Source organism: Chelonia mydas, chromosome 1 (genome assembly GCF_015237465.2).
Source record: "Chelonia mydas isolate rCheMyd1 chromosome 1, rCheMyd1.pri.v2, whole genome shotgun sequence".
Taxonomy (NCBI): Eukaryota; Metazoa; Chordata; order Testudines; family Cheloniidae; genus Chelonia; species Chelonia mydas.
In genome coordinates, this window is record NC_057849.1 from 235475534 (window position 1) to 235501063 (window position 25530).

General features: G+C 39.8%; 1 protein-coding gene across 11 annotated transcripts in view; it reads left to right on the forward strand.

Moving 5' to 3' along the window:
- The window catches only part of SLC15A5 (solute carrier family 15 member 5), a 63609-nt gene that overhangs the window by 20428 nt on the left and 17651 nt on the right, over positions 1-25530 (forward strand). For 8 of the 11 annotated variants that reach the window (XM_043539229.1, XM_027822985.3, XM_043539205.1 and 5 more), the window contains 3 exons: positions 3153-3373; positions 6279-6465; positions 20650-20838. In XM_043539229.1, coding sequence (XP_043395164.1) covers positions 3153-3373; positions 6279-6465; positions 20650-20838 — 597 coding nt within the window. The remainder of the gene's footprint in view (positions 1-3152; positions 3374-6278; positions 6466-20649; positions 20839-25530) is intronic. The other 3 variants (XM_043539244.1, XM_043539235.1, XM_043539252.1) reach the window with 1 other exon arrangement.

Here is a 25530-nt window from a genome sequence, read left to right on the forward strand (position 1 = left end):
TGATCACAGCAAAGAAAGCAAGCGATACCAAGAACTTTTTCGTAACAAAAGTGGCCTTACAAAAATGTTAATTGCCCTACAAAGTCAGCACAAGCAGCACAAGTTTGAATATCATTGATCAATGTTTTTCTGAACAAATGCTGTTTGGTTTAATTAATATTTTGCAAGTCTCAACAGAACTGATCATTTTTGAGTAATATTCTGATGGCTTTGAATCCTTATTTTGGCTCCTTCCAATAAAATGATTACATTCGAAATTCTTTAGAGCCATAATTCAAATCCAGAGGTGACCTCAAAAAAATGATTTTTATATATGCTCCCTTTTATTTTAAGGTAACTTTTCCAATGTGGACCATGCATTCCATTATGTTTAGGGGTCAGGCACTGACTTCATTTGCATTACTTCCCACTGCTATAATTTTAAGAACTGGCAGGTGACCAAAGATGGGAAAAAATGTGTGTCTACCGTCTAGAGTACAATGTAGGCTTTTTATTATAATTAAGTAGCATAGATATTCATGATTAGATCAAGGTCAGAGTAGCAGAACATCAGAGCCAAAGGCTGTAAGTATAAAGAAGGGGAAAGATTGCTTTATAAAAGTTTTTATTTTAGTGTCTAAACAGATTAATATTTCCAAGGAAACGTTAAAAATCTCAACATGTATAAACATGAAATGGATAGCGTGGATATACGCTGAGGTACACGGTTATGTCTGTAGAACAGATATATCTGTTGCAACGATAGTGCTGCACATCATACGATTTCTGTACCGTCTCCCTTTGCCCTTCTTACCCCATACTTTCCTGAATTACTGCTTCAATTAATGTCGAAATTCGAACAGTGTATTTCTCTGAAATTACACTCCTCCTTAAAAAGGAGGGGTGAATCCTAGGCACTACTAATATCAGTGGCAAAGCTTTTATTGACATCACTGAGGTCAGAATTTCATGCAACTTGTTCATTTAAACAAAACTGCAACTACAGATAAACAAGCTTCATACACAGGTTGAGTTCCCGATTTGTCTGTCTTGTTTACCGGGGGGAACCAAAACCTGTCTGGAACTCTACACGTTGTTCAGAAATATCTAGTAGCTAACTAGTACATTGCAAGTAAATATATCATTGCATTCTTACTCTTGTGCAGAACAAAATATTTTCTAGATTTTCATAGGCGGTTGATTCTCAGATTGTATTATGAGAGGAGGGAAATTGGTCTAATAAGAAATGCATTGACATGTCAGGGCTTGACAATAACCCGCCATCCATGTTAAATCTTCCTTCCAATGTGAGTAATGGAACATAAGTCTGATTTCTTTAATGTTTGTGGTTTCCAAGGAATAAAAATGATCTTGGGTGTAATCTGCAATAAATTGGATATGCTGCAGCACAAACATTTCTTAAGGTGTAACATTTTTCTTTATTCATCCTGCCCACCTATTTAATAAGTGGGTAAAGCTGTCTAAGACCTTAATCTCCCAAAAGGATGGATTTCAAGAGGAATCTAGAGTTCCTGACTTCTCACAGGACTAGGCTGTAACTGCACCTGCTGTAAATGAGTGCATTCTTTGTAATGACACAATGTCAACTGGGGGGGCAAAAAGTTAGAGATCAGCCCGGGTGTGTTAACATCAAATAGCTAGCTACAGCCCCGAACCACAAGGGCTGGTACAAACTATGCCCTTACACTAGTTCTCTAATGTCCACTTTCACTTCTAAAAACCCTCTTCATACTGACTAGAGAATCCAGAATCTATACCCTCTTCCTTTTTTTCTGATCAGTTTATCTTAATTTGAACACTACTATAAAGATTGCTTTTTCTTCTTGGTTATGTTTTTGGACCTCAAAACTTTTTTTAAAAAAAGTACATAAGCCAGAAGATTTGATATTTGCTAACTTGGATCCATATTCTATATTTTCCTCTCTGTTAGGGAGATCTTATTTATCAATGCCAGCAGTCCAGCTGTGGATACTAAGCAGCCAGAGAGTGGATTTAATCTTGATTAGCCAATAGCCATTGCTTTCTTAGTTCTTTCCTGACATTAAGTGAATAAATACAGTGTTTGTGATAGGTGCCAACTCAGGAGATGAACTCCACCATCAATAAAAGAAATAGTCTCCAGGCAGCAGCAGTGCAAATTTACCTCACACCTCCCTGTCAGTATGTCTCAACCCTGGGATGACCTTTGTGGGATAAAGGCATTTAAGATCGATAAATATATCTAATCTATCTATTTTCTCTAATCATCTATCTATCATACTCATATTATCCCTCCTTTACTGTAGTATCCAAGTGATTCAAACACCCCTGTGAGGTAGAGAAGTACTATTACCCCGTTTGACAGTTTGGGAACTGAGGGACAGAGAGTAAGTGACTTGCCTGAGGTCTCACAGGCAGAGTAGGAATGTGACCCTAAGACTCCCAAGCCCTAAGCTAGGTCCGAATGACTGAACCATCCTTCCTGTCTAAGTTTCTGTACTTGTACCATTGCTGGTTTCTCTGAGACTGACAACAAGAATGGTAGTTGCAGTTGAGGTTTTTGTTGTTTTGCTAGGAACTAGATTGAGAACCCCAAATTTATTTCAGACAGCCTATCACATGGTCATCAGAAGGTAATATTTCTAATAATGACTAACCTGACCATGAAACATGACCATGACAAGTTCTCTATCCCATTAGCATTCCCCCGGGCCTTACCTCAATTCACCAGTGCCTCCCTCTTTCATTGACAGTATTGTTGGCTGGCATACAATAGCTCACTACTGGCTTGCATGGAAAACGACCCAGATCAAATCAATAAAAAACACACTCAAAGGAAAATATTAATACAGTATCTGCTCAGCCATAACAATAAATCATTCCAAAGTGTTAACAGGTATAATAATATCATTCTTCCTATTGAGACAAAGGCCATAACCTGCGTACCTTCAGTAGGGCAGTTTAGGATGGATGCTGCCACCAAACTTGGCCCTATATGTTTAAGTTGTCTTGTAAAGATGAATGCATTGGAACAAATCTGGTCTGCTCTACCCTTTGGAAATGACCAAGGTAAATCATATCAAGTTGTATTTTGCTACGAAAGTGACTTGGCTTGTCTTCAGTTTGGCAGCAAGTAAAACGTACTGATGCATGATGTCTCTGATCATTCACAGGTAGTTCCCAGCTGACCACCTTTGGGGTAGTTGCTAATGCACTGAAAATGTGCTGTGTGAGATACCGCCACCTTAGTGGAGATGTGACAAGCTGGTTAGATCATGCCAAAGAAAGCTATGGTGGCTGGTACAGTGAGACTCATGTGGAAAGCACGAAGTTGCTTGTCAGGCTCTTTCCACTCTTTGCCTTTCAAATTCTATATAGAATGTGCATCATGCAGGTGAGTAAAAAGCTTTTAATCCTAAATTCCCATGATTATTAAAATCTGATGAAATATATTTAATACAATTGTATATCTAGTTTCTTGGTATGGTCCTCAACAGCTGTTTTACCAGTACAGTAGTCTGGATTTACTAAAACTTACCAGGCTATGGTCCCATTGACTCTCATAAACTAAGGGTGATTGGCTCGATCAGCACTTCGGAGAGAGCCTCAGGTGATGCAGGAAGACCAGTACGTGCTACTTTTTTCTTTGCATCATTATTGTTCTAGTGCCCAGTGCTAGGGTGCTCTGCTGCTGGAGTTGCTGTGTTTCAGGTGAGGACCTACACACTTGTGGTTATTAAAGACAGAATACCCGTGCGCATTAGAAATACCATTATCTCCAATTTTCTCAACAAATGGTAACTCATTTGATTTTTCCACCACAGACTTTCTCTGTAGTCCTAATGGTATGCTCTTTATACTGCGCTGGAGGGGATGTGTTTCTGGTATGGCCCACCCCAGAGGTGGGTGTATTTCAGTGGTGGATAATGTGATACTTTCACGGCCTGTGTATGGGTTTCTCTGCTTCTAGGGAAGAGGTGCTGAATAAATGTGAAAGTGTCATGCAGATCTACTTAGGTAGACATGATTTTTTGACTGGATGTTCCAGGTTAAGCAGAAGTTTTCAAGGTAGTTTACCCTGTGGCAACCTGCTGAGCCGTATGTTACTGAGCAGGCTTTGAGTTTCACTTCCACTGATTGGTGCTAAAATTAGTGCATAGTGCCAGGCTGCTGGAGGAAAAAAAATCTTAAAATACCATATCTTAATTATACTGCTATTATTGACAGTCATTCCTGAGACAGCCTTTTCCTAAAAATAAAAAAGTTGATGTTGACACTTGACATTACTAGCCACTACAAGGTGACGATGAGCCTCTGTTGACACTGATTATAGTCAGAATATTCAGGCATGTATTTGAAAAGGGAGTCAAAAATTTTGAAGGGGATTTTTGTACTTGAGGCAGAGGAAGCAAGGATTTCAAGGCTTGCGCCTTTTCTTTGATTAGGCGATAGATTAATATTGCTTCTGTAAAGATGAATAGCACAGTCTCTATATTATGAACAGATTTGAGTGCCCATGATTCCTGCTGGTAATGTTATTCCTATTAATAACATCGATTTTCATGAGCAATTGGTAACAGAAACCAGAGGTCTATAAGTTGTGCGGCAGCCCTTCGGAGTTCAGCCACCATTTCTTTGTTCACCTTAAGTTTTTGCATAGTTTGTATCCTCCTGTGGAGGTGAGCAGTGGAAAATCTTTTTTTTTTTTTAAAGATTTAACGTTCTGAATAACCCTAAAAGTACTGAACAAACTGGAATCATTTTGTCCACCAATGACTTGCAGACACCCCAAAGGTGAAAACATGGCAACTGTTTTAGGAATGCCTAACAACACTGAGCAACAATGTAGGACAGCAATTGAATGCTAGCTCTAACTGAAGCAGCAAGAGTCTTAAGTAATTGGAAAGTAATTACCAGAGCTGGAATCTCCCCAGGAAACTAAGATTAACATGATGATCTTATGGGAAGCACCATGGGGTCCTCTGTGTAAGTGCTCCAGACCTCAGTTGTATGTCTCCTCTGAAAGAATTATGGAAAACAAAGCTAATGTAAATAACATTAGTTTCATACATTTGTCAAATCAGAGATTCTTGCTCAAATGCATTTAGTTGAATTGATTTACATTGGGTTTATCAGCAGATAACTGGGTTTACTGAAGATTCATCTTCTTCTGGAGAATTAGCAGGATTAAAAGGCATAGACTTGTGGTAAAGATACAGGGGTAGGCGTCAAGAGATCTGGGTTCTATACCCAACTGTTCTGTGTGACCTGGGTAAGTCCCCTATCTCTCTCTCCCTATCAGTCTGTATAATGATACTTCCCTTCTGCATGTAGGGATTGTGAGGCTTAATTCATCATTGTTTGTAAAGTCTGAGGCTAGAAAAGAAAGAGACTTGTTTCTTAAATTTGGTGGGAACTGCTCTGATACCATGATGATGAGTGACTTTGTAAAAATCTAGATAGACCTTCATTGTAAGATACAAAAGAAATACAAACTGTCCCCTGTTGCTGTGGGATACACCTATCGCGTCCTATAAACCTACTTTGATTTCACTGGCCTTAGGGGAATGGCACTAGTGGCCCTCTCTCCCTCCAATTATCAGTTTCTCTCTTCATTTACTGAACTAGAAATACAGAGAAATGCTGTTTTATTCTGTTATACTTATCCATCAAGTTTTAGTCTGGTTCTAAAGAGCATGGCCAAGAATTCATCCTGTACATCATACTGATGCATCTGTTAGATACAACTTGCTAACATGGATATCTAAAAAATTACTGCTGTTTTTATAATGATCTATTCCTGCTTGTGTTTTTCTGTAAAATAATTTCATATCTCATGTTCCTATGAGAGGTTTGTGGCTGATCAATTCTATTAAAAAATTGTTTTGCTTCAGTATAAGGAACAATTAAAGCTTCTTTCACAGAGTTACTGCTACGAGTTCAATCAATCGCTTTAACGAGGCATAGACAAAGAAGCTGATATGCAATGGTCATATTTGCTGATCCTGTTATCCTGAGGGGCAATTGAAACAGAGGTAAAAATTTTGCTCTCAGCAGAGGATCGCAATGACGGCATCACAACAGCAGGCAGATAATTGATTAATTTTGTTATGGTTGGGCCTTCCCTTTGAGAGTCTAGTAACAGGTCTGCAAATATTTGGTTTATTGTCATTTCAACTTGGAGAAGAGAAGATGGAAAAAGATCCATCTGGAAGAGGTTTTCAAATATATTAGAATTTTGTCCCTGCAAAAAAGCCTAAAAGTAGTATACTAATAAACAGGGTTTTTCCCCAATGCAGATTCCTTCAGGATATTATCTCCAGACCATGAATTCCAACTTGAATTTGAATGGATTTCTCTTGCCAATTGCAGCAATGAATGTGATAAGCATCGTACCCTTATTAATTCTTGCTCCTGTTTTGGAATGCATCAACACTCATCTATTGAGTTCCGAGAGCAGCAGACGCTCTCCAACAGTTTACATTAGTGAGTATGAATACATATGTATATGGTCTTCATCTGCATTTCATTCCTGATTGAAATAGTAAACTAGCTGATGGATAAGAAGGGTGCACTTGCTGGATGACGTGATCAGTGTATTTGGAATTATGAACACAGAGATGGAAAGCCAGCTGTTTTGGGGTTGTCCCCAAGGTGGATACCGCTTGAAGTGATTGGCTGTAACTGAGCCAAGAAAACATGCTGGTAATTAAGAAAACATCTCCACCTCCATTTAGAGACAGGTTGGGGAAAATCATTTTGCCTTGAGCCACTAAAAACCGACAAAGTTTTGAGACAAAGCACTCTAGAGGGACAGTCCTGAGCCCCTGGGTGAGAATTTGCTAACCACCTAAAAGGTTTCTGCTAGTTCCGGTTTGATTTCTATATTGCCTGGTTTTCCGAGTATGAAAAGTTGTCTTGTCTTACCCTCTGTAAATATAACCATGAAACATTTACAAATTTGTAATGGTTGTGGCGGCTCAGTGCTAGAATACAACAAAGTCCTCGGGTGCCAGTCGTGTACTTGGGGTACACAACTCAGAGGCAAGCAACGTAGGTGCTTCAGCCGCTAGCCTTGTAGGCAATAGCCCTGGTGGGGACCAATAACCACTCAGACAAATGCCTAAGTGAAAGGTATTTTATTGGGGCTGATAGGAAAGGAAAAGCTTGCAGATGGTCTAGGTACAGAGGCTATAACAGTTACAGTTCAAAGTGAGCAAAAGCAGTTCTTGTTTGGGTCGCTGGGGCAGTCCAATTGAGAGTCAGAGCTCGTCAGGCCTAGTATCTTGGCTACCTTCTCCAGTCTAAATCTGGATCAAAATATGAATTTCCCAGTAGGCTCTATTTCTGTAAGAGGTCAAGCAATAACCATGATTCTAAATCTCTCCCTAAATGTTGGGGCATTTCACATCTAGAGACAAATTTTGCAATTTTGGGACTCATCCCTTGTCAGTTCATATCTGAGAAGAACAGTGTTCACCCATTATTTAAATCTGTCTTCAGTCAGAAGGATTTCCAGACAAAGCGAACTCTATTCCTGTTTGGTTTATCATCCACTCTGCAATATAAACTTTTCAGACAAAACTGTTCATAAACCAGTATTTCCTCTTCTGTATTAATGCAGAGCCCTGTGGCATGGAACACAGTCAGTGCTGAAACGCAGAAGTATTAATCTGACTAAAGTTAGACCAATTAAGGCTGTTATTAAGTCTTACACAAACTAGAAGCGTATAACCCAGCAGGTCGCAATTAACCCTGGTTTTCAAAAAACATCTACATTAAACCACAAAAAGTACATTCAGATAATAATGGTTTCCTTAAAACCATGGAAATTCCAAATGTGTGCTAGGGTACTATCCTATTGTGCTTTCCTGCTGCAGAATACACGAGGTAGCTTATTCTTAATGGTTCCATTTTTAAAAATAGCCTCCCATTTTGTGCCCACAAATAACTTGAGGTGCAATTAACTGTGGGTGCAAGCGATGTCTGTTAGATATCTAACTCATGATTGCACCTGCAAATCTGCTAGAGCTGTAAGTGCCAGCATTTTGTGCCAGAAGTTAATTAGGTTCACAATTATTTGCAGGAGCAAAATTGAAAGTGTAAATAGGCTTTTGGTTTTAAGCCAGGTCCTAATGCATTCAAATGCAAATTTCATAACAGAAAAGAAACCCAATAACAGCGATATTAAAGAAACTTTTTAAAAAAAATTGACAAAGTTACAATAAAACATTAACCTAGTACATTATATATTACTTATTCATGATCAGGTTAATATCAAAAAACCTGGCTAAAGACTAAAAATCTTTAAAGATGTAACTGCATAAATAATATAAACTGTGCATTATTAATCCGACAGTAACATTACCTTTGGAACTATTGTGGTTTGTCATGTAAATCCTTTTATATGCAGAATGTTTAAAAATTCTATTTACCCAACAGACTATATTAGATCTTCCAAAAACATTATTTTCTTTTTATAAATTAGGGATGATTGAACTGATATGAAAAATTAGTGGCCCTAAATCTTAGCCCCAAACTTATTCTGAACCTGAACCTCTCTCTGAGACGTGTATGTATGCAGTCAATTTCTTTAAGATTATTTCTCATATATGTGGAATTCTTATATTTCTTGATTCAATAAAGTGACAAGGATTCAAAAAAGAATTGGCCATATATGTGGATAATAACATCCAGATGTACAATAAGGATTTTTAAAAATAAAGTGATATTAATCCTTCTGCTGCAGGATATAAAGGGGAGTTAGGAATAAACTTTCTCTATTCCATAATTGCTTACTGTAGGATTTCATGCATCTTCCTCTGAAGCAACTGGAATTGGCTGATGTTGCAGATAAGACTGGATTAGATGGACTACATAGTAATTCTTAGATTAGGTTGATATTTAATGCATTACAGACTCAACTAGAGGTAGGAAATGTTCTCTCTTTGCCAGGTAATAACATACTTTAGGGCTCTTAGAGATTTTTGTTAGAGGATTCTTTAATTTTGCAGGCAAAAGTTTTCCCACCGGAAAATAGGTAAGGCAGAATCAAGATATTAGTGCAATTTGTTTACAGGATGTGCACAAGTTCTTTTCCTTTGAACAAAGATCACAAACTGCACTCAGGTGTCTTTCTCTTGGAAAAACCTCAGCTAAAGCCCTGCTCTTCTGTCCCTAAGGGCGTGGCTACACAGGGATCACACATTGCATTAATTTAAGTTTATTCACCTTCAAGTGCCTTGTGTCCACACACAGCGTTTTTTTTAAAGTGAATTATTCAGCATTTTAGTTCACAGTAATTAATCCCCTTTGGAACAGGAGTAACTCCACTTCAGAGTGCGTTTGTTCGCATCATGGTTCATGCTACACATTCATCAATTCTAAGGCCAGAAGGGACCACAGTGATCATCTAGTCTGACCTCCTACATAACACAGGCTGTAGGACTTCCCTGAATGAATTTCTCTTTGAACTAGAACAGATCTTTTAGGGAAAAAACCTACTAATTTTGATTTTAAAATTGCCAGTCATGAACAATCCCCCACAACCCTTGGTAAGTTGTCCCAATACCTAGTTACCCTCACTGTTCCAGTCTGAATTTGTCTAACTTCATACTTCCAACATTTGCCTGCTAGACTGAAGAGCTCTTTATCAAATATTTGTTCCCCATGTATGTACTTAGACTGTGATCAAATCACATTCTCTTTGTTAAGCTAAATAAATTGAGCTCCTTGAGTCTGTCACTATAAGGCATGTTTTCTAATCCTTTGATCATTCTTATGGCTCTTCTCTGAACCATCTCCAATTTTTCAACCTCCTTCTTGTATTGTGGACACCAGAACTGGACAGCAGTCACACCTGTGCCAAATACAGAGGTAATATTACCTCCCTGCTACTACTTAATATTTCCCTGTTTATGCATCTAAGACTACCACTACATCCAATTCCTAACTACTCCATTTCTGGCAGTACTCCAACTGCTATCCCACACCTGGATTGGCCTCTCTCTGTACCATCCACTGCTTCGGGGTCATCTTGGCCAGATGTCCTCTCTCCCTTTAAATGATGGCATGCAGTCAGAAGTGTCCTGTTCCAATACCAGGTAGTGGTAAGGTCACAAACCCATTAAAGCACCCATGCTTCCCTACAGACCGCTGCAGAGCTCCTGGACTTGATTGACCTTTTCGGAGAGCTAGTCCCATTCGACGAAGTTACCGGAATGCAAACCTCTTCAGGACACAGTCAGACCAAATGAAGACCAGCGTGCTCCCAGGGCTGGTTTCAGTGCCAAGTCAAAGCAAAGCAGCTCCAGCAGAGGTACCCGAAAGCAAGAAACAAGAGTGGGGCCTCCAGTAATGCTCCCACTACCCGTCCATACTACAATGACCTGTCTGGCATTTTTACAAGCAATGCTACCAGCACACCCAAGAATGATATGGCAGATAGTTTTCCACAAAGTGTCAAAGACCATATGGAAAGGGCCCTCGACCCCATGTGTAGGAGGAGGTCTGATCAGGAGGAGATTTTTTCTGGGCACCCAAGAACAGTACGACACAGAAGATTCAGAGATTATACAAGAACTCCATGTGGCTAGCCATACTGAAACTGCTGTTGAAGAGAGAGCTCTACCAGCAGCCAACCTGAAAATGCAGTGGATGAGAGTTGTACCACTAATTATTGTGTGCTGTATTACAGCACAACAATACAGAGGAATTCAAACAACTTTTTTTCTGGGTACCAGCTATCCACTGCCATGTCAGGTAACACCAGTAGCCTTTCTCTTTCTGCTGGATTTTTAACCCCTTCAAGCTGCAGCTTGCTCAAATGGCATTTGTGCCACAGATTTAAAGAGAGAGAGTTTTATTTCCTTGGAGTATTAAATCCCACAACCATCAGCAACACTTGCTGCTTCATTTTCCCCCTTCCTGAGATGCTCTCCTTTCCTCCCCCATCATCCACAGCAGCATCCCTTGTGCTTGGCTCACACTGTCATTAGTGCCCTCAGCTTTTAGCGAACTTGAAATTTTGAGGTAAATGCATGGGGAGTTTTAAGGCATTCGTGGTTATCAGAACTCCTTGGAATTAGAGCAGTTATTGCTGGATTCTATTTATTTTGCAGTATACTTTATGCTGACTGGTGAGTGTCATAAAAGAGAATTTAAGTCAAAGCCAAAGCCCTATTTTGGCATGCACATTGCAAGGCAAAGTAGTTCTCTCAAGACTGCTTATATAACTAGTGTTTCCCTTCTACTCTTGCACCAGCTGGGAGGGACATCTTCCTGGTCAAGAGCAGCACTGCATGTCTTCTGGGTTTGCCCATTGCCTTTCTGAACAAGTCTCTTCTATGTCTCCTGGGGACCTGCCTGAGGGTAACATCCACCAACAGGAGGACAGCCAGCAGAGGTGCACTTGTAATTAACAATCCAGCCCTTGCTGACCCCTTCACCCATCCAGCATTTTTAAAGGGGTCCTATAAAGAGGGAAGTAATTTGGAAAATGTCTTACCATCTCAAAATGAACCAGAGTGGGAAGAGAATTCCACATTGCAAAATTGCAAGGAAAAACAACATTTTATCATTGTCAGCCTGGAGACTAGGAATGCTACAGTATGTACTTGTGCTTTTTCTGACTTCCCTTAGCACCTGTAATACGCTGCTCCATGCGTACAGGGGACTTATCACCTGCTGAGAGGCTGACAAACCTCTGAGGGGAGGGGGGAAAGGACACAAGGATATGCTCAAGAAATGAGGGACTGCAAAGGGGGAAGTGTGGAGAAAAGGTTTCCTGGAGCAATCATAAAGGCTCAAAATGGAGTAGTTGACCCTAGAAAAGGACACAATGCAGAGGCAAACAGCTGTGATGGAGCACCTTTTGTTGCAAAGGTCAAGACCACAAGGTCCTGACCCCCACGCTTCAGAACCAAGCTCCAGCCTGAGCCACAACTTCAAAGCGCTGTCTACACAGCTGTTTTTAGAGCACAAGCCCTGCAAACCCAAGTCAGTTGACCCAGGCTGGGAAGCTCACTTCTGTGAGCTATGTAGACCCTCAAGGATCCGAGAGGAAAACTGAGGATTATGGTCAGAGATGTTCACAAGCTTATGCAGTGGCTAGGGCTGCTTTTTCTGTTTGTGCAGTGCTGCTCTGTATATGCTTCTGGGCACCCCACAGTGGTGATTGTTCCTGAAGGAGGACTGCCCCATCCCTTAAGATGAGGCATCAGCTGAAACTGTGGTGGTTTTATTTGGCTTACATAGGACCCAAACTCATGTATTGTTCAGGTCTTGCTTTGTTTCTCTGAATGTCTGACTCTGTTTAGTTCCCCAATACCAAGCATTTTGTGAATTCATGAGATCTTATAATGGCTTCAAACTCACCACCAGGTGAAGTAGGAATTTTCCCAGGAGTGTCACCATACCCAGGAATCAACAAACTTCACTGACACTTTGAGGCTCCTTTACTTAGGTAAAGCACTTTCTCTGGATCTGATCTGATCCCTGCCCATCAATGATGTGGCCTAGAAATGAGATTCTGTCTTTTTACAATTTGCACTTGTCATTAAGTGTTAGTCCTGCTTTCTCCAGTTTTTCCAGGACTGCAAACAGATGTTGGTCATGTAGGGTCGATCAGTAAATAACAAGATAAGGATCCATTTGGCAGAAAGCCCCTTCCAGGAGTTTACATTGTCCTCTGGAAGTGTTCAGGAGCAGATGGTATTCCAAATGGTAGCCTATTGAAACAAAACTTTCCAAAAGGTATCATGAAGATCATTAGCATTGCAGATTCTGCAGCAAGTGGTATCTGCCAAAACCCAGATGGAGTATCCAATTTTAAGACATCTGTTTCAGTAAGTTATCCAAGACTGTGTTCAACATATAGGAGTACATGTTGCTCTCTGCAGATATTCTTATTGATCTTGGTAAGGTTTACACAGATCCCACACTTTGTCATTTGGCTTTGGGACCACTACCATGCCAGCACACCATTCAGGTGGAGTGTCTATTCTGGAAATTACACCCATCTGATCTATGCAGCTGAACTCTTCTTTCACCCTGGGCAGTAATGGGAGGGGGTCTACTAGATGTCGACAGAGCAAATGGTATAAGTTTAATGTGGTTTCTCCCTCCATTTCCCCCAGTTCTTGGAATAATTTTGGGAACCTCTTCCTGATCTATGATTGGTAGGTGGCTAGTAGCACAGTGCATAGGCCATCTACAATGTAGACCTCTTCGGATATAGTCTTCTTTCTTTCTGAGTTTCAGTGGTCAAAAATTTTCCTTTCACATTTAATGGGGACTGTCCTAGGACTTTCAGTATCTTTTTGTTAGTTCTTGACATGTTCATGGCTTCATCCTACTGAAAAACGATTCTGGAATCACTGTTACATCAACTCCTGTCTATTTTGGAGTTTGCTTTATATTTTCCCAAGGCAATTCCTGATGATCAATGGTGGTTCTTTTTGGTTATCTCCTATGGCTGCAAAGTAGGAGTGTCTTCTGAGTCATGTTCTTGAAAGACAGGTGTAACCCTATGTTTAGACTGGCAGACTGCTGCATAATGTCCCTTTTTAAAAGACCTTCCTGCATGTGGTGTTCTTGCTGGTCAAAGCTGTTTGCTGTGAGGTGGTTTGCCAAACCATGGGCATTCTTTCATGCTCTTGCTGTATTCCTTTTCTTTACTCCATGTTAGCAATCGCTCTCTCTGGGTCCCTTTGTACTTGTACTGGTCTGGGTAAGTTTGGTTTCTGGGCATCCTGAGATATTTTCCTCCCAATGTCTGTGGTATCTACAGTGGATTCTTCCTCAAAGTTACTCCTGAGAAGAATCTCTTGCTTCTTTATGTATTGACTTTGCAGGACTATGTTCTTGACTTTTTCTAGTATGAGGTTAGGATCATTTTGAAGTGTTTCTGATAGTTGGCTGTCCCTCAGCCCTTGAGTAAACCTGTCTCTGATAAATTCTTCACTCATCTCCCCATAGCCACAGCGTTGGATTAAGTTGTGCAGGGCTGTTTATGAAATCATTCACTGACTCCCCCTTCTCTTGCTTGTATAAGTGAAATGGTGCCTGCTCAAAAAAATTACATTATGGTGTGGCAAGAAATACTTCTCCAATTTTTCAACTGTATTGAACTATTTCAACTGAGCTGCTGTGAGGCTCCTGGGAAAGATAATATTCTCTTCTACAGATCCCATTGTATACAGCAGGGTATTAACTTGTTTCTCCTCTGATTGCTGATGTAAACTGGAATTCTGACCGAACGTCTGGAATCTGCTTATCCAGAGTGGCCATCCTTCAGGGTGATGAAAATCAAATTCTGCTGGGGGTGGGATTTTAAAAAATGCTGAGTAAAATGTAGCCACTTCTATTACTTTACCAGACTATCGTGTGTTTCCACCCCCACCCCCTTTATTCTTGCCTCTGTGGATTGAGGTGATGTGGCCCTTTAAGGGAGCAAACTGTTGTTGCTGTGTCCCTAGCTTTAGCTTCATGTTCTGACCCTCACTAACTGTTGCAGCCTGGACTCACTGTAACAGGTTTCTCTATGTTTTGTGTTTTCGGGCTTCTTTGCCTTTTCTCCTAGCTCTGTGCAGTTTTTTGGCTGTTCTGGCTTGTCTGGAGGGCATGTTTCTCTGTTTCCCTTTCCCCCGCTTTTCGTAGGGGTGTTCTGTGATCTTATGGATGTTTATTTAATCCCACTCTGACACGAGGTAGAGATTAGAGACTCACCCGTAGTTGGAGTGAATGCAAAAGAAGACTGACTTTATTTCCTACACAGTCTTACCTCCTTGTTCTATGCCCCCTAGTGGTCACACTGAAGGTTGGCTACTAATACCACCCCACCAACCTCCTGGAGATGGAGAAGAACACTTTCAAACACATCATCACTTACAGAAGATTGTGAGCACTCCATAGTTCGGCGATGTTATAGTTCCGTGGGTCTTAAATTTGTACTGTGTTCATGTTTAATTGTTGTTATTCAATTAATATAATTTGTTACCTATGTTATTTGTTACCTCAATAGATTTTTTTGGTAAAACTGACTAAAAATTTTCATTGAGGAACAGCTCCCCATGTAAATTCCTCATAAAACTCAATACACAAACATATTTTAGTAGTCTTCTTGGTAACAATGCATTTATTACCCGCAACTGACCCCTGGCCTCATAGTAGGAGCACAACGTTTCCCTGACCAGTTGGGTCATTTTTCAGAAGCACCCTCTCCAGCTGTCCATGAAAGAGCAGTATGCTAAGCCACACTCCTAGATTCATAGATATTTAGGTCAGAAGGGACCATTATGATCATCTAGTCTGACCTCCTGCACAACAGGCCACACAATTTCACCCACCACTCCTGCAAAAAACCTCTCACCTATGTCTGTGCTATTGAAGTCCTCAAATCGTGGTTTAAAGACTTCAAGGAGCAGAGAATGCTCCAGCAAGTGACCCGTGCCCCATGCTACAGAGGAAGGCAAGAAACCTCCAGGGCCTCTTCCAATCTGCCCTGGAGGAAAATTCCTTCCCGACCCCAAATATGGCGATCAGCTAAACCCTGAGCATATGGGCAAGGTTCATCAGCCAGATACTACAGAAAATTCTTTCCTGGGTAACTCAGATCCCACCCCATCTAATAACACATTGGGCCTATTTACCATGAATATTTAATTACCAAAACCATGTTGTCCCATCATACCATCTCCTCCATAAACTTATCGAGTTTAATCTTAAAGCCAGAGAGATCTTTTGCCCCCACTGCTTCCCTTGGAAGGCTGTTCCAAAACTTCACTCCTCTGATGATTAGAAACCTTCGTCTAATTTCTAGTCTAAATTTCCTGGTGGCCAGTTTATCTCCATGGCTTTCACTGCACTGTAGCAGTGTCTATGCAGGTTGTTTCTGCTTAGCAAGCTTGTGTGCACTAACCTACCATGTAGCCAGTCCTTGAGTGATGTATGAAGGAGGTCTCAGCCTGCCACTATGAAAACACCTTTGGAATTTCTAAGTAATTATAGATGACAATTTCCTAACTCAGGAAGTGTTGCATCCAGCACAGAGGGAATTTTATATTAGACTTTGTCTTGATAAATAAAGAGGAATTGATCACAGAACTAAATATTAGTGGTAGCTTAGGGTACTAGTGATCATGACTTTATTCTGCTTGCACATAAATTTAATCAAGTCCAAACAATTAATAAATATACTTGGTGCTTTAAAAGGTCAAATTTCATAAATCTAAAACCAACTATGAGTTAAATCAATTGGGAGAAATAATTTAAACAGAAAAATGTAAATGATAATTGAGGATTGCTTAAGAACATTTTACTAGATGTCCAAAAAGCCACAATCAAGCAAAAAGGCCATACTTTTAAAAAATGGCTTAAAGGGAAAGCAGTTATAATAAGAACAACATATAACAAATGGAAGAAACACTGATAGTAATGACTATAAACCAGAAGTTAGGAATTATAGAAAATTGCCAAGGGAAGCAAAAGGACACAAGGCAAACTCTCTGGCCAGCAGAGTAAGGACATCATTTTATTTTTAAGTATATTAGGAATAAGAGAAATCCTAACCATGGTACAGGTCCATTTCTAGATGAAAAAGGTAGAATTGTCAATAATAATGCAGAAAAGCAGAAGTGTTCAATAAATATTTGTTTTATATTTGGGGAAAAGCCAGATGGTTTATTACTTTCCATTCCATCAGTAACTAAGGAGGATGTAAAACAGCTGCTGCTAATGCTAAACATTTTTATATCAGCAGATCAAGATAACTTGCTTCCAGGAATTTTAAAAGAGCTGGCTGAGGAGCTCTCTGAACTATTAGCGATAATTTTCTATAACTTTTGGAACACTATAAAAGTTCCAGAGGATTGAAAGAAAGCTAATGTTCTAATAATTAAAAAGGGTAAATGGAATGACCCAGACAACAGTAGGCCTGTCAGCATGGCATTGAACCCAGGCAAATTAATGGAATAGTTGATACAGGAGTTCATTAATAAATAATTAAAGGAAGGTAACATTAATGCTAGTCAAGATGGGTTTATGGAAAACAGATCCTGTCAAACTAACTTGATATATTTTTTTAAAATATGATTACAAGTTTGGTTGATAAAGGTTATGGTGTTGTACTTAGGCTTTGTAAGACATTTGACTTGAACTGCATGATATTTTGATTCAGAAATTAGAATGATGGCACACAGCAAATGGATTAAAAACTGGCTAATTCAAAGGTCAAAATATAATCATAAATGCAAAATCATCAGGAACTAGATGTGTTTGTATTGGTGTCCCTCAGGGATTGGTTCTTGGCACTATGCTATTTAATATTTTTATCAATGACCTAGAAGGAAACAAAAAGTCATCGCTGAACATTTGCAGATGACAGAAAGACTGGGGGAGTGGTAAATAGTGAAGAGGATGGGTTACTGATATAGAGCTGTATCAATCACTTGGTAATTTGAGTGCAAGCAAATACTATGTGTTTTAATACTAACAAATGTAATATTGTACATCTAAGAACAAAGAACATTACCCATACTTACTGGATGGGAACTGTATCCTGGAAAGCAGTAACTTTAAAAAGGACTTGGGGTCATGGTGGACAATCAGCTGAACATTAGCTCTCTGTGCTACACTGTAGCCAAAAAGATTAATGAGTTCTGTGGATGTATAAACAGGGGAATATGGCGTAGGAGTAAGGTGGTTATATTCTCTCTTTATTGGGCACTGGAATATAGTGCCCATTTTTGGTGTCAACAATTCAAGAAGTACTTTGAAAAATTGGAGAGGGTTCAGACAAAAATCATAAGAATGACTGAAGGGTTCAAGACAACCTGCTGTCATAAGTATTAAATCCAAGTTTTGGATAAGTATCCAAAACCTCTTCTTTGTGGGGCGGGGGGGGAGAGTTAGATATGGGAATGAGGTCCAGTGGCTAGAAGAGATGAGTGGAAGCTGGGTCTCTCTTGGTTTCTCTGTTCCTGGCTCTATCAGATTTGTGATCCTGGGCAAGTCTCTTAACTTTATTCTTCCTGGAATATCTAACATAGTAGGGTATTCAGGTATTAAATAAGTATTTATGAAGTGGTTTGAGACCTAGGGTGAAAAACACTATATATAAAATACCAAGTAGTAATATTTGTCTGTCTGAATCCTCTGTGGCTTGCCCAACACTAACATAGCTTTTTATTTGGGGAACTTTTGACATAATAGATTGCAAGAAGCTCCTTGAGGGCTTTATACCTATCCTTGACATGATGCATCTGCTATAAAATGCTCTCCTGTCATTGATTTTCAAGCAATAATTCATCCAGGTTCCTAATAAACACTAAAGGGGCCTTAATCAATGATAAAATCTTCCCAGAATGCAGTTTTTGTTTGTAAAAATGTGTATTATGAGTTCTAGAAATGCAGGAAAATTTCAGACTGGTGGCAGGGGTTAGAAAGGAGTTTTGCTGGGGGAAAGGAGACCACACAAGGACTTGACTTTTTGGGTCATGTGGATACCAAAACCTTCAATGTTCTATCTCTTTTGTCTCAACTTCGGTATAATCTTGACTTTGGTATAATTTAAACAGTCTCAGAAACAATCACCCTTTGAATATTGTACTGCAGATGGTGAACAATTTTGGGACAGAGAACAGCATGAAGCTTCATATACCAAGGCAAAACTTAGCACACAGCTCAGGTATTTCGGCCTGAACTGTCAAAAGTGACCTCTAATTCTAAGCCGATAAAAATTTTTTGCAGCCAGCTCCGGTATTTTAGGGCTTGATTCTCAGGGATATTGAAATTTCACAATTCTAGATGAAGTGAGTTGGAGTTGCAGGTGCCCAGGACCTGTGAAATGCAGGTGTCCCAAATTGGGCACCTAAAATTAGAGGTCACTTCTGAAAATTTGGGCCTCAATATAGATTTGTGGAGTTACAACAGTTTCTTTCTGTCTACACAATAGATACCCAATAGTATAAATGGGTGGCATAAGTAGTGTTGCTAATACCATCCCTCACACTTATGTTGTAGTCCATAGCATTTCAAATACCACCAGGTCAGGAGGATAGTGTTTTATAGCTACTTTGCACTCATCTTGCACTGGTGGGGAAGGTGAGTAGAGAAGCAGACCCCACTTTTAATCACTAGTACGACAGCATTTAACAGTGGTTCATGAGTTATCCAGTGATACTATTGGATGCTCAGAGGCAACTGTAGTCATGTGATCTCTTGTGATCAAGATCTTTGAGATATGAGTGGAAACTAGAGAGCTGTGAACTTTCAAATCCATATTATAGCTTTTATGCCATTTCCTCTCTGTTAAGAACCGAACTTAAGGGGATTGCCTGGATCTGGGTTCAGATGAAAACTTCTGCTTCACTATAACAAAAATAAATACAGTTATTTAAGAATGAGATTACTTTTCTTTTCCAGTACTGCAGCCTCACCTTATCTTAAAATGTTAAACAATATAGCAAAAAGTGTATCTCTAATAAATGTATTTTCAAAAGATTAGGTCAGTAGAATTCACCCAGATCAAGCCAAGCTCCATTAATATGTATTTGGACAGTGTGAAAAGGCTGAACTAGTTAAAGGCCCCCCCAGCCCCCCCAAAAAGTTATGTCCTGTAATGTTAAATAAGATATTTTAACTCTTAACTCATAAGTATGAATACAATTTTGTTGGGGTAAAACTAAGCAAAATTCATGGAACTGTTATGGGGGAAAAGGTACAAAATCAGAGTATGGTCATGGTGGGGCTCAAGCTGAAGCTGGAGCCTGGCCACCCAGGGCTGACAGCCAGAGCTCAGCTGCCTGGGGCTAAAACTGAAGCTGAAGAAGTCACAGAGATCTGTTAAAGTCACAGAACCTGTGTGACCAAATAATATCCTCCTTCATAAGCTACTAAATAGATTTTCTGCACCCATGTGGAGCCCTACTGAAGTTGAGGGGGCTCCATGAGGATGCCAGGGGTCTGACAGTGTATATTGCAGTTCAGAATCAGGGTAAAAGGGGGTTAAAACCACCTTTACAAATTAAATTAAATGCAACCTTAACTATGGAGCCGCTAATTATACCTGTCTAATAAGAGCTTCAAAAAGCTCTGAGTGGTCCTAAGTGGGTCTTGTGCTCTTCCACGTCTGGTGAATGGGCTGACAAGACACAGGTCATATGGGTACATCCCTTGATCAGACCATTACCCTTTTACTGGCAGTGTAAAGTGCATCCATGCTCTTTGTAGCCTTCTCACCTTACTCCCACCCTCTTCTCCTCCTGCCTTATGCCTTCACTCATGTGACCCCTTATACCTTCAAAAGTCTCCTTTTCCTCCTCCACTTACCACCTTCTCTCTCCTTTAAAATGCTTCTTTAAAAAATGCTTCTCTTTTCTCACAGTTGGGGACCCCCAAAGCTGAACTCCCTGTGCTCAGCTGTCGCCCTTTGCCATATCTTGTTTAGACTGTAAGCTCCTGTGGGCAGAGAACACTTCTTATCTATGTTCTGAAGTGCTGTGCAAATGTGTTATGCTGTATGCATGGATAATTAAGAACCCACTGAACTACATTTTGTTACCATGTTTTTTAAAAGAATACATTACAATCATATGTCACTTGAATATACTGGAATCCTATAACTTCATTCTTATCAAAAAGCCTCTCTCCCTATTTGCTCCATTTACCCAGTTGTAGGTCATCTCTCTGCGGCTCTGTCTGTGATGGTCGCTGGCTTTTCTGAAATACACAGGAAACGCTTCCCTCAGGTGGAACAGACTCTGTCAGGCAAGGTGCTTCCAGTTTCCTCCATGCCTTGTTTTCATCTGGCTCCTCAGTACATTTTACTTGGAGTGGCTGAAGCTTTGGTAACTCCCACCTGTAAGTACATTTTATCAACTAACAGGGAATTACATTAATTTCACAAGAATTAAAATGACTGTCATCTGATTTTTCACCCCTGGCTCTCTTCCACGGGCTTTCTGAATAGGCTTATTCATCACCTGCACTGAAGGAGCTTAATTTCTGTTCTTTGCTGTACTGCACAGTGAACAATAATGTTCTCTGAGATTAGGAGGATTTTAGAATTTGTCAGTCCTGGTCAAACCATTGGACCATTAAATCTTGTAATCCACCCATGAGCAGTGGAGCCAATAACTACAGTAGGCAAACTCCATCCTTTCCCACTTGTATGTTGACTTTCTACCCTCTGCAAGTTGTTAATTTATAGCGAGAAGCATGAGATTTGATTACCCTTATTTTAGCTTGCATAACTACAAATGTTGTTAGCCTTCAAAAAGTATTCAGAGCTCTTTTAAAACAGTTGTTTTACACTTACAGTAGTTGACTAAATGACCTTCTCAAGTGGTGAATTCCACAGAAAGAATAATATATTGTGTATATTTCTCTTCTTGTTGTTGTTGTTCTAAAACAATTTCAGAAGTGTTCAGATTTTACATAGGGGTAGGATATAGTTTGAATATTTTGAGCATTTGAATTTTCATTCTTATACTCTTAGATTTCTCGGAACTGAGGGTCATGGTCTCACCCAAAGGATAATTTTCCCTGGATTTAATGCTTAGCACATACATAATGCCTCTTCATCCCTATATCTCAAGCACTTCACTGAGGCAGGTGTATGTGGTTTCTAAGTTACAGGCTAAGGGTAACAGAAAATTGTGACCTTCATTATTTAGCTTAAAAAAGAAAGCGTTAAGAGGTGACTTGATCATGGTCTATAAGTATCTACATGAGGAGAAGATTTTTGATAGTAGAGGGCTCTTTAATCTAGCAGACAAAGGCATAACAAGGTCCAATGGCTAGAAGATTAAACTAAACTAGATAAATTCTAACTAGAAATAAGGCACAAGTTCCTAAAAATAAAGGTAATTAACCATTGGAGCAACTTACCTAGGGATGTAGTGGGTTCTCCAATACTCAGTCTTTAAATCAAGAGTGGATGGCTTTCTATAAAATATGCTCTAGCTCAACTAGGAGTGATGGATTTGATGCAGGAACTGCCTGGTAGCATTTTATGGCTTGTGGTATTTGGGAGGTCAAATTCTGAAAAGATAGGAAATGCTGGAATTAAGATTGCTGGTGCATCCTGTTCTTAGGGTTGCCAAGGCTCTTGAAAGCTTGATTTTGCAACTGTCATATTATTTATAGCTGTTCTTTTACAGTGTAATTTCCTAAGCTTTTTAAAAAAGCAACCTGAATAAACAAATTCCATCGTGTGGAACAACACACACACATGCACGACACACCCTGCCATGGGTCATCAGCTGGGTTAAGGATCTTTAGATCCACTGCACAGACATATGCCACTTAAGCTAATGGAATAACTGATAGTGTTAAGCTGTTATCCACTTCTTCCATCAGTTTTCTAAGAGATTCTTCTACTTCTCTGGATATGTCTAAGCCAAGCATGAATAAAGTGCGGCCCATGGAGTTCTGCTGTTTGCCACTCTCACCGCACAACTGCAGAGTGCAGACAAAACTGGTGAATTCCTCAGGCAATTTCTGTTCTGTTAAAGTTACAAACATATTATTATGGTTGCATTAAACTTAAGATACAGTTGAAAATTTTAAATTTATCCCTGTGGTTCCAAGCATTTTGCCCACCCCTACAACTAAACAGAGGAACTTTGCTCGTATGTGACCTGGATGTAGGCTGCTAGTTGAAGCAGCTACCCTCCTGTTACCAGGCCAATGCAAATCCTGAACCTGTTCAGGAGGAACTAAATTTCTGCAACAAATCCATGGCTGCCTATGGCTTTATTCCTCAAAAACTCTTAATGCTGTTCCTTTAAAAAAAATCTACAGAGAGTTGAAAGATAGGACTCCTATAATAATTTCTTCTAGGAGCACACAGTATCTCCAAGGGGTTCTGTGGGGTGGTTTCAAGCCCAAAAGGTATACCTGTTCTTTATTAAGGAGTATTTAGTTCTTGTTACAGTACTTTCATCTTTTAAAATGTGCTAAATTTAAAACATGTTTCAAATATGTTGATTGGTAGTTATGGCTAAAGACACACACAGGCTGGGAGCAAAAAGTCAACAAAAGAGAGAGCAAGGATACAATAGAGCTAAATGAACAACCTGAACTAGTTCACACTAGCTATGTTAATCTGCCAATAGAGAATTTATATACTGTGATTGTTTTGTCAAACAAAGGGTTACCACATCTGCTATGTCTGATGCATTGCAAAAATATCTGCATTTCTAGTCCAAGTGTCTCAAAGTACTTTGCGAATGCTGAGTCTCATAACAAACAGCCTCTTAGTTAAGGAATATATAGGGGATCACTTCGCCCACCACTGAAACGCAATAGTCTCTCTAGGGTAGAATGCAGCAGCTGTTTAATAGCTCACAGAAACACTGTGGGAGAAGTGAAGAATACAGAGTGCAATTGAAACATCAGGAGTAATTTAGGTAAGCAGAATGCAATTACCAGAGCTGAATTTGACCAGGACGTGTGCTTTACACCCCTAGTCTTGCAAAAAGAAAGCTCCATCTGCACTTAATGATTACAAGTGGTCTGGATATTGGTTTTACAACTTCTTAGGCTTTGTCTTCCCTGCTAAAATAAGTGTATTTTTTTTATCTTGGGGTAACTAACGTGTGCGAGCTATCCTGAGGTTAAAAAACACACAGTGAAGACCAGGAACTTCAATTTTACCATGAGGTAAACTCACCAATGTCAACCCCTGGAGTGGGTATAGGGACATTTATCTCATGGTTTATCTCATGATACAATTAAACAATCCAATAGCCCTTCCATTAGTTACCCCTCATTTAAAAAAACCACACCTTTTTTTTCAGCAGTGAAGACAAGGCCATAGACTGTACTGTCATACACACAGCACACCATATGGTCACCTTCCCCTTCCCCACAAATTCTGGTTGCACTCCTGAGTGAGCTAAAAGCACCACTTACTGAAATCTGGTTCAAAACCTAAATTCTTAATAAGATTTCCAAATCCTTCATTTGGACTTGAAAATCAAGGATGGGGACAGTGATTGTATTGTGTCAGTTATACTCCGTGATGATTCAAGCATCCAAATGTGGAATTGGGATCTCCTATCGACAGTCTTCGCATTGTGAATTCTTTCCATGAACGTTGCTGCAATATCCGCTAAGGAGGGGGAAAGGGAGAGGAGATGGAGGATTGGAGTTGATGGGAGTAGATGTAGCAGGAGCTCCAAAAGTGAGATTATGAAGACTAGAGACTTTGGCAACGGCTGAAGTTGATACCAAAGAGAACAAACAACTGTGCAGAAAACTGGGCAGGAAACATTTGTGAATCATAGCAGAAATTCTACTGAGGGAGAAGTCCATAGTTAATAATTGGCAAATAGTCTTGATGGGTCACTTTTCATGATGAAGGAAGCAGTTCTGCTCATTATCAACTGTTTTTTCTCTGATATGCTTAAAAATTGAAACCCAGGAGGAGGCAAGTCCCTTGTTCAATTTGGCTTGTTCACATAGAGACTCCTTCTGTACCTCCCTAATAATCTAGTTTAATAACTTATTTGTAATTAGGCTAAAGGCGACCAACTAGTTTGCTTCACTCTTTTTTAAGTAATTGCTAGTTTTGTACTAAATGTGCAACTAGCTAAATATCACTGTGAAGGAGTGAATACGTGGCAAATGACGAGTTACCAGTGGGAATTTACTGCTTGTTTAAGGTGCGGCATTGACAACCACAGAGGCTGAGTTCTCTATTTGTTCCGCAGAAGAGGTATAGCACAGAGAGGTGAATCAAGCCTACTCCATGAGAGAGGAGGCTCCTCCTTAGAGATACAAGATTGTTTCAATACTGGGTTTGGGGTCTCTCCAAGGCTGCTCACAAGGTTCCCTGCCAACAGCGGTCTCCAGGCTGGTCTCTCTTCGTATAAGCAAAGAGTCTTTGGATAGTAAGGAGTGTAGGTCACTGCCATCCAGGACTGCATTTACATAGGTGACCTAAAGATTAAAGGCTCTATTCCACATTCTAGTTTTGATCTCTAGAGCCACGTAGTTTGCTTTAATAGCATAGCACAAAAATATTGTTCTACTTAAATGAAAAAAAAATGGTCTTTTATTGATTACTTTGATTTGAATTTTTATTTTCTACTGACTCTCCTGGCCACTGAGCAAAGCCATTGCAAAGGAACAGGGTGATGATTAAATTCCCCTGCACCATTTCTGAAATGCTTGAACATTACTGTAGCATTAGGCTGTACACTAAATTTTTTTTGGGAAAGGTGCAAAAATCCCCTACTGATGCATCTCCACCCATCAGGTGGGGAGCATGAATGTAGCAAAGCTGCTGAAGCCACTAGCATTGTTAACATGTCATTAAATGCTGCTCAAAACAAATCTAAATGACACCATCTAAAAACACTGGTAACCATGGCAGCCTTGTCTCCACTAGCACCCCCAACTGTTGGAAGCACTAGTGCAATTGCTGTTAGTAACGGTGGAAAACTTTTGTGTAGATAAAGCAATGTAGTGCATTAAGAAACACCTCTAATCTCTCTAAAGCCTCCCCAAGCTACCACGTGTAGCGTCTGCTGTTTTTGTTTTGTT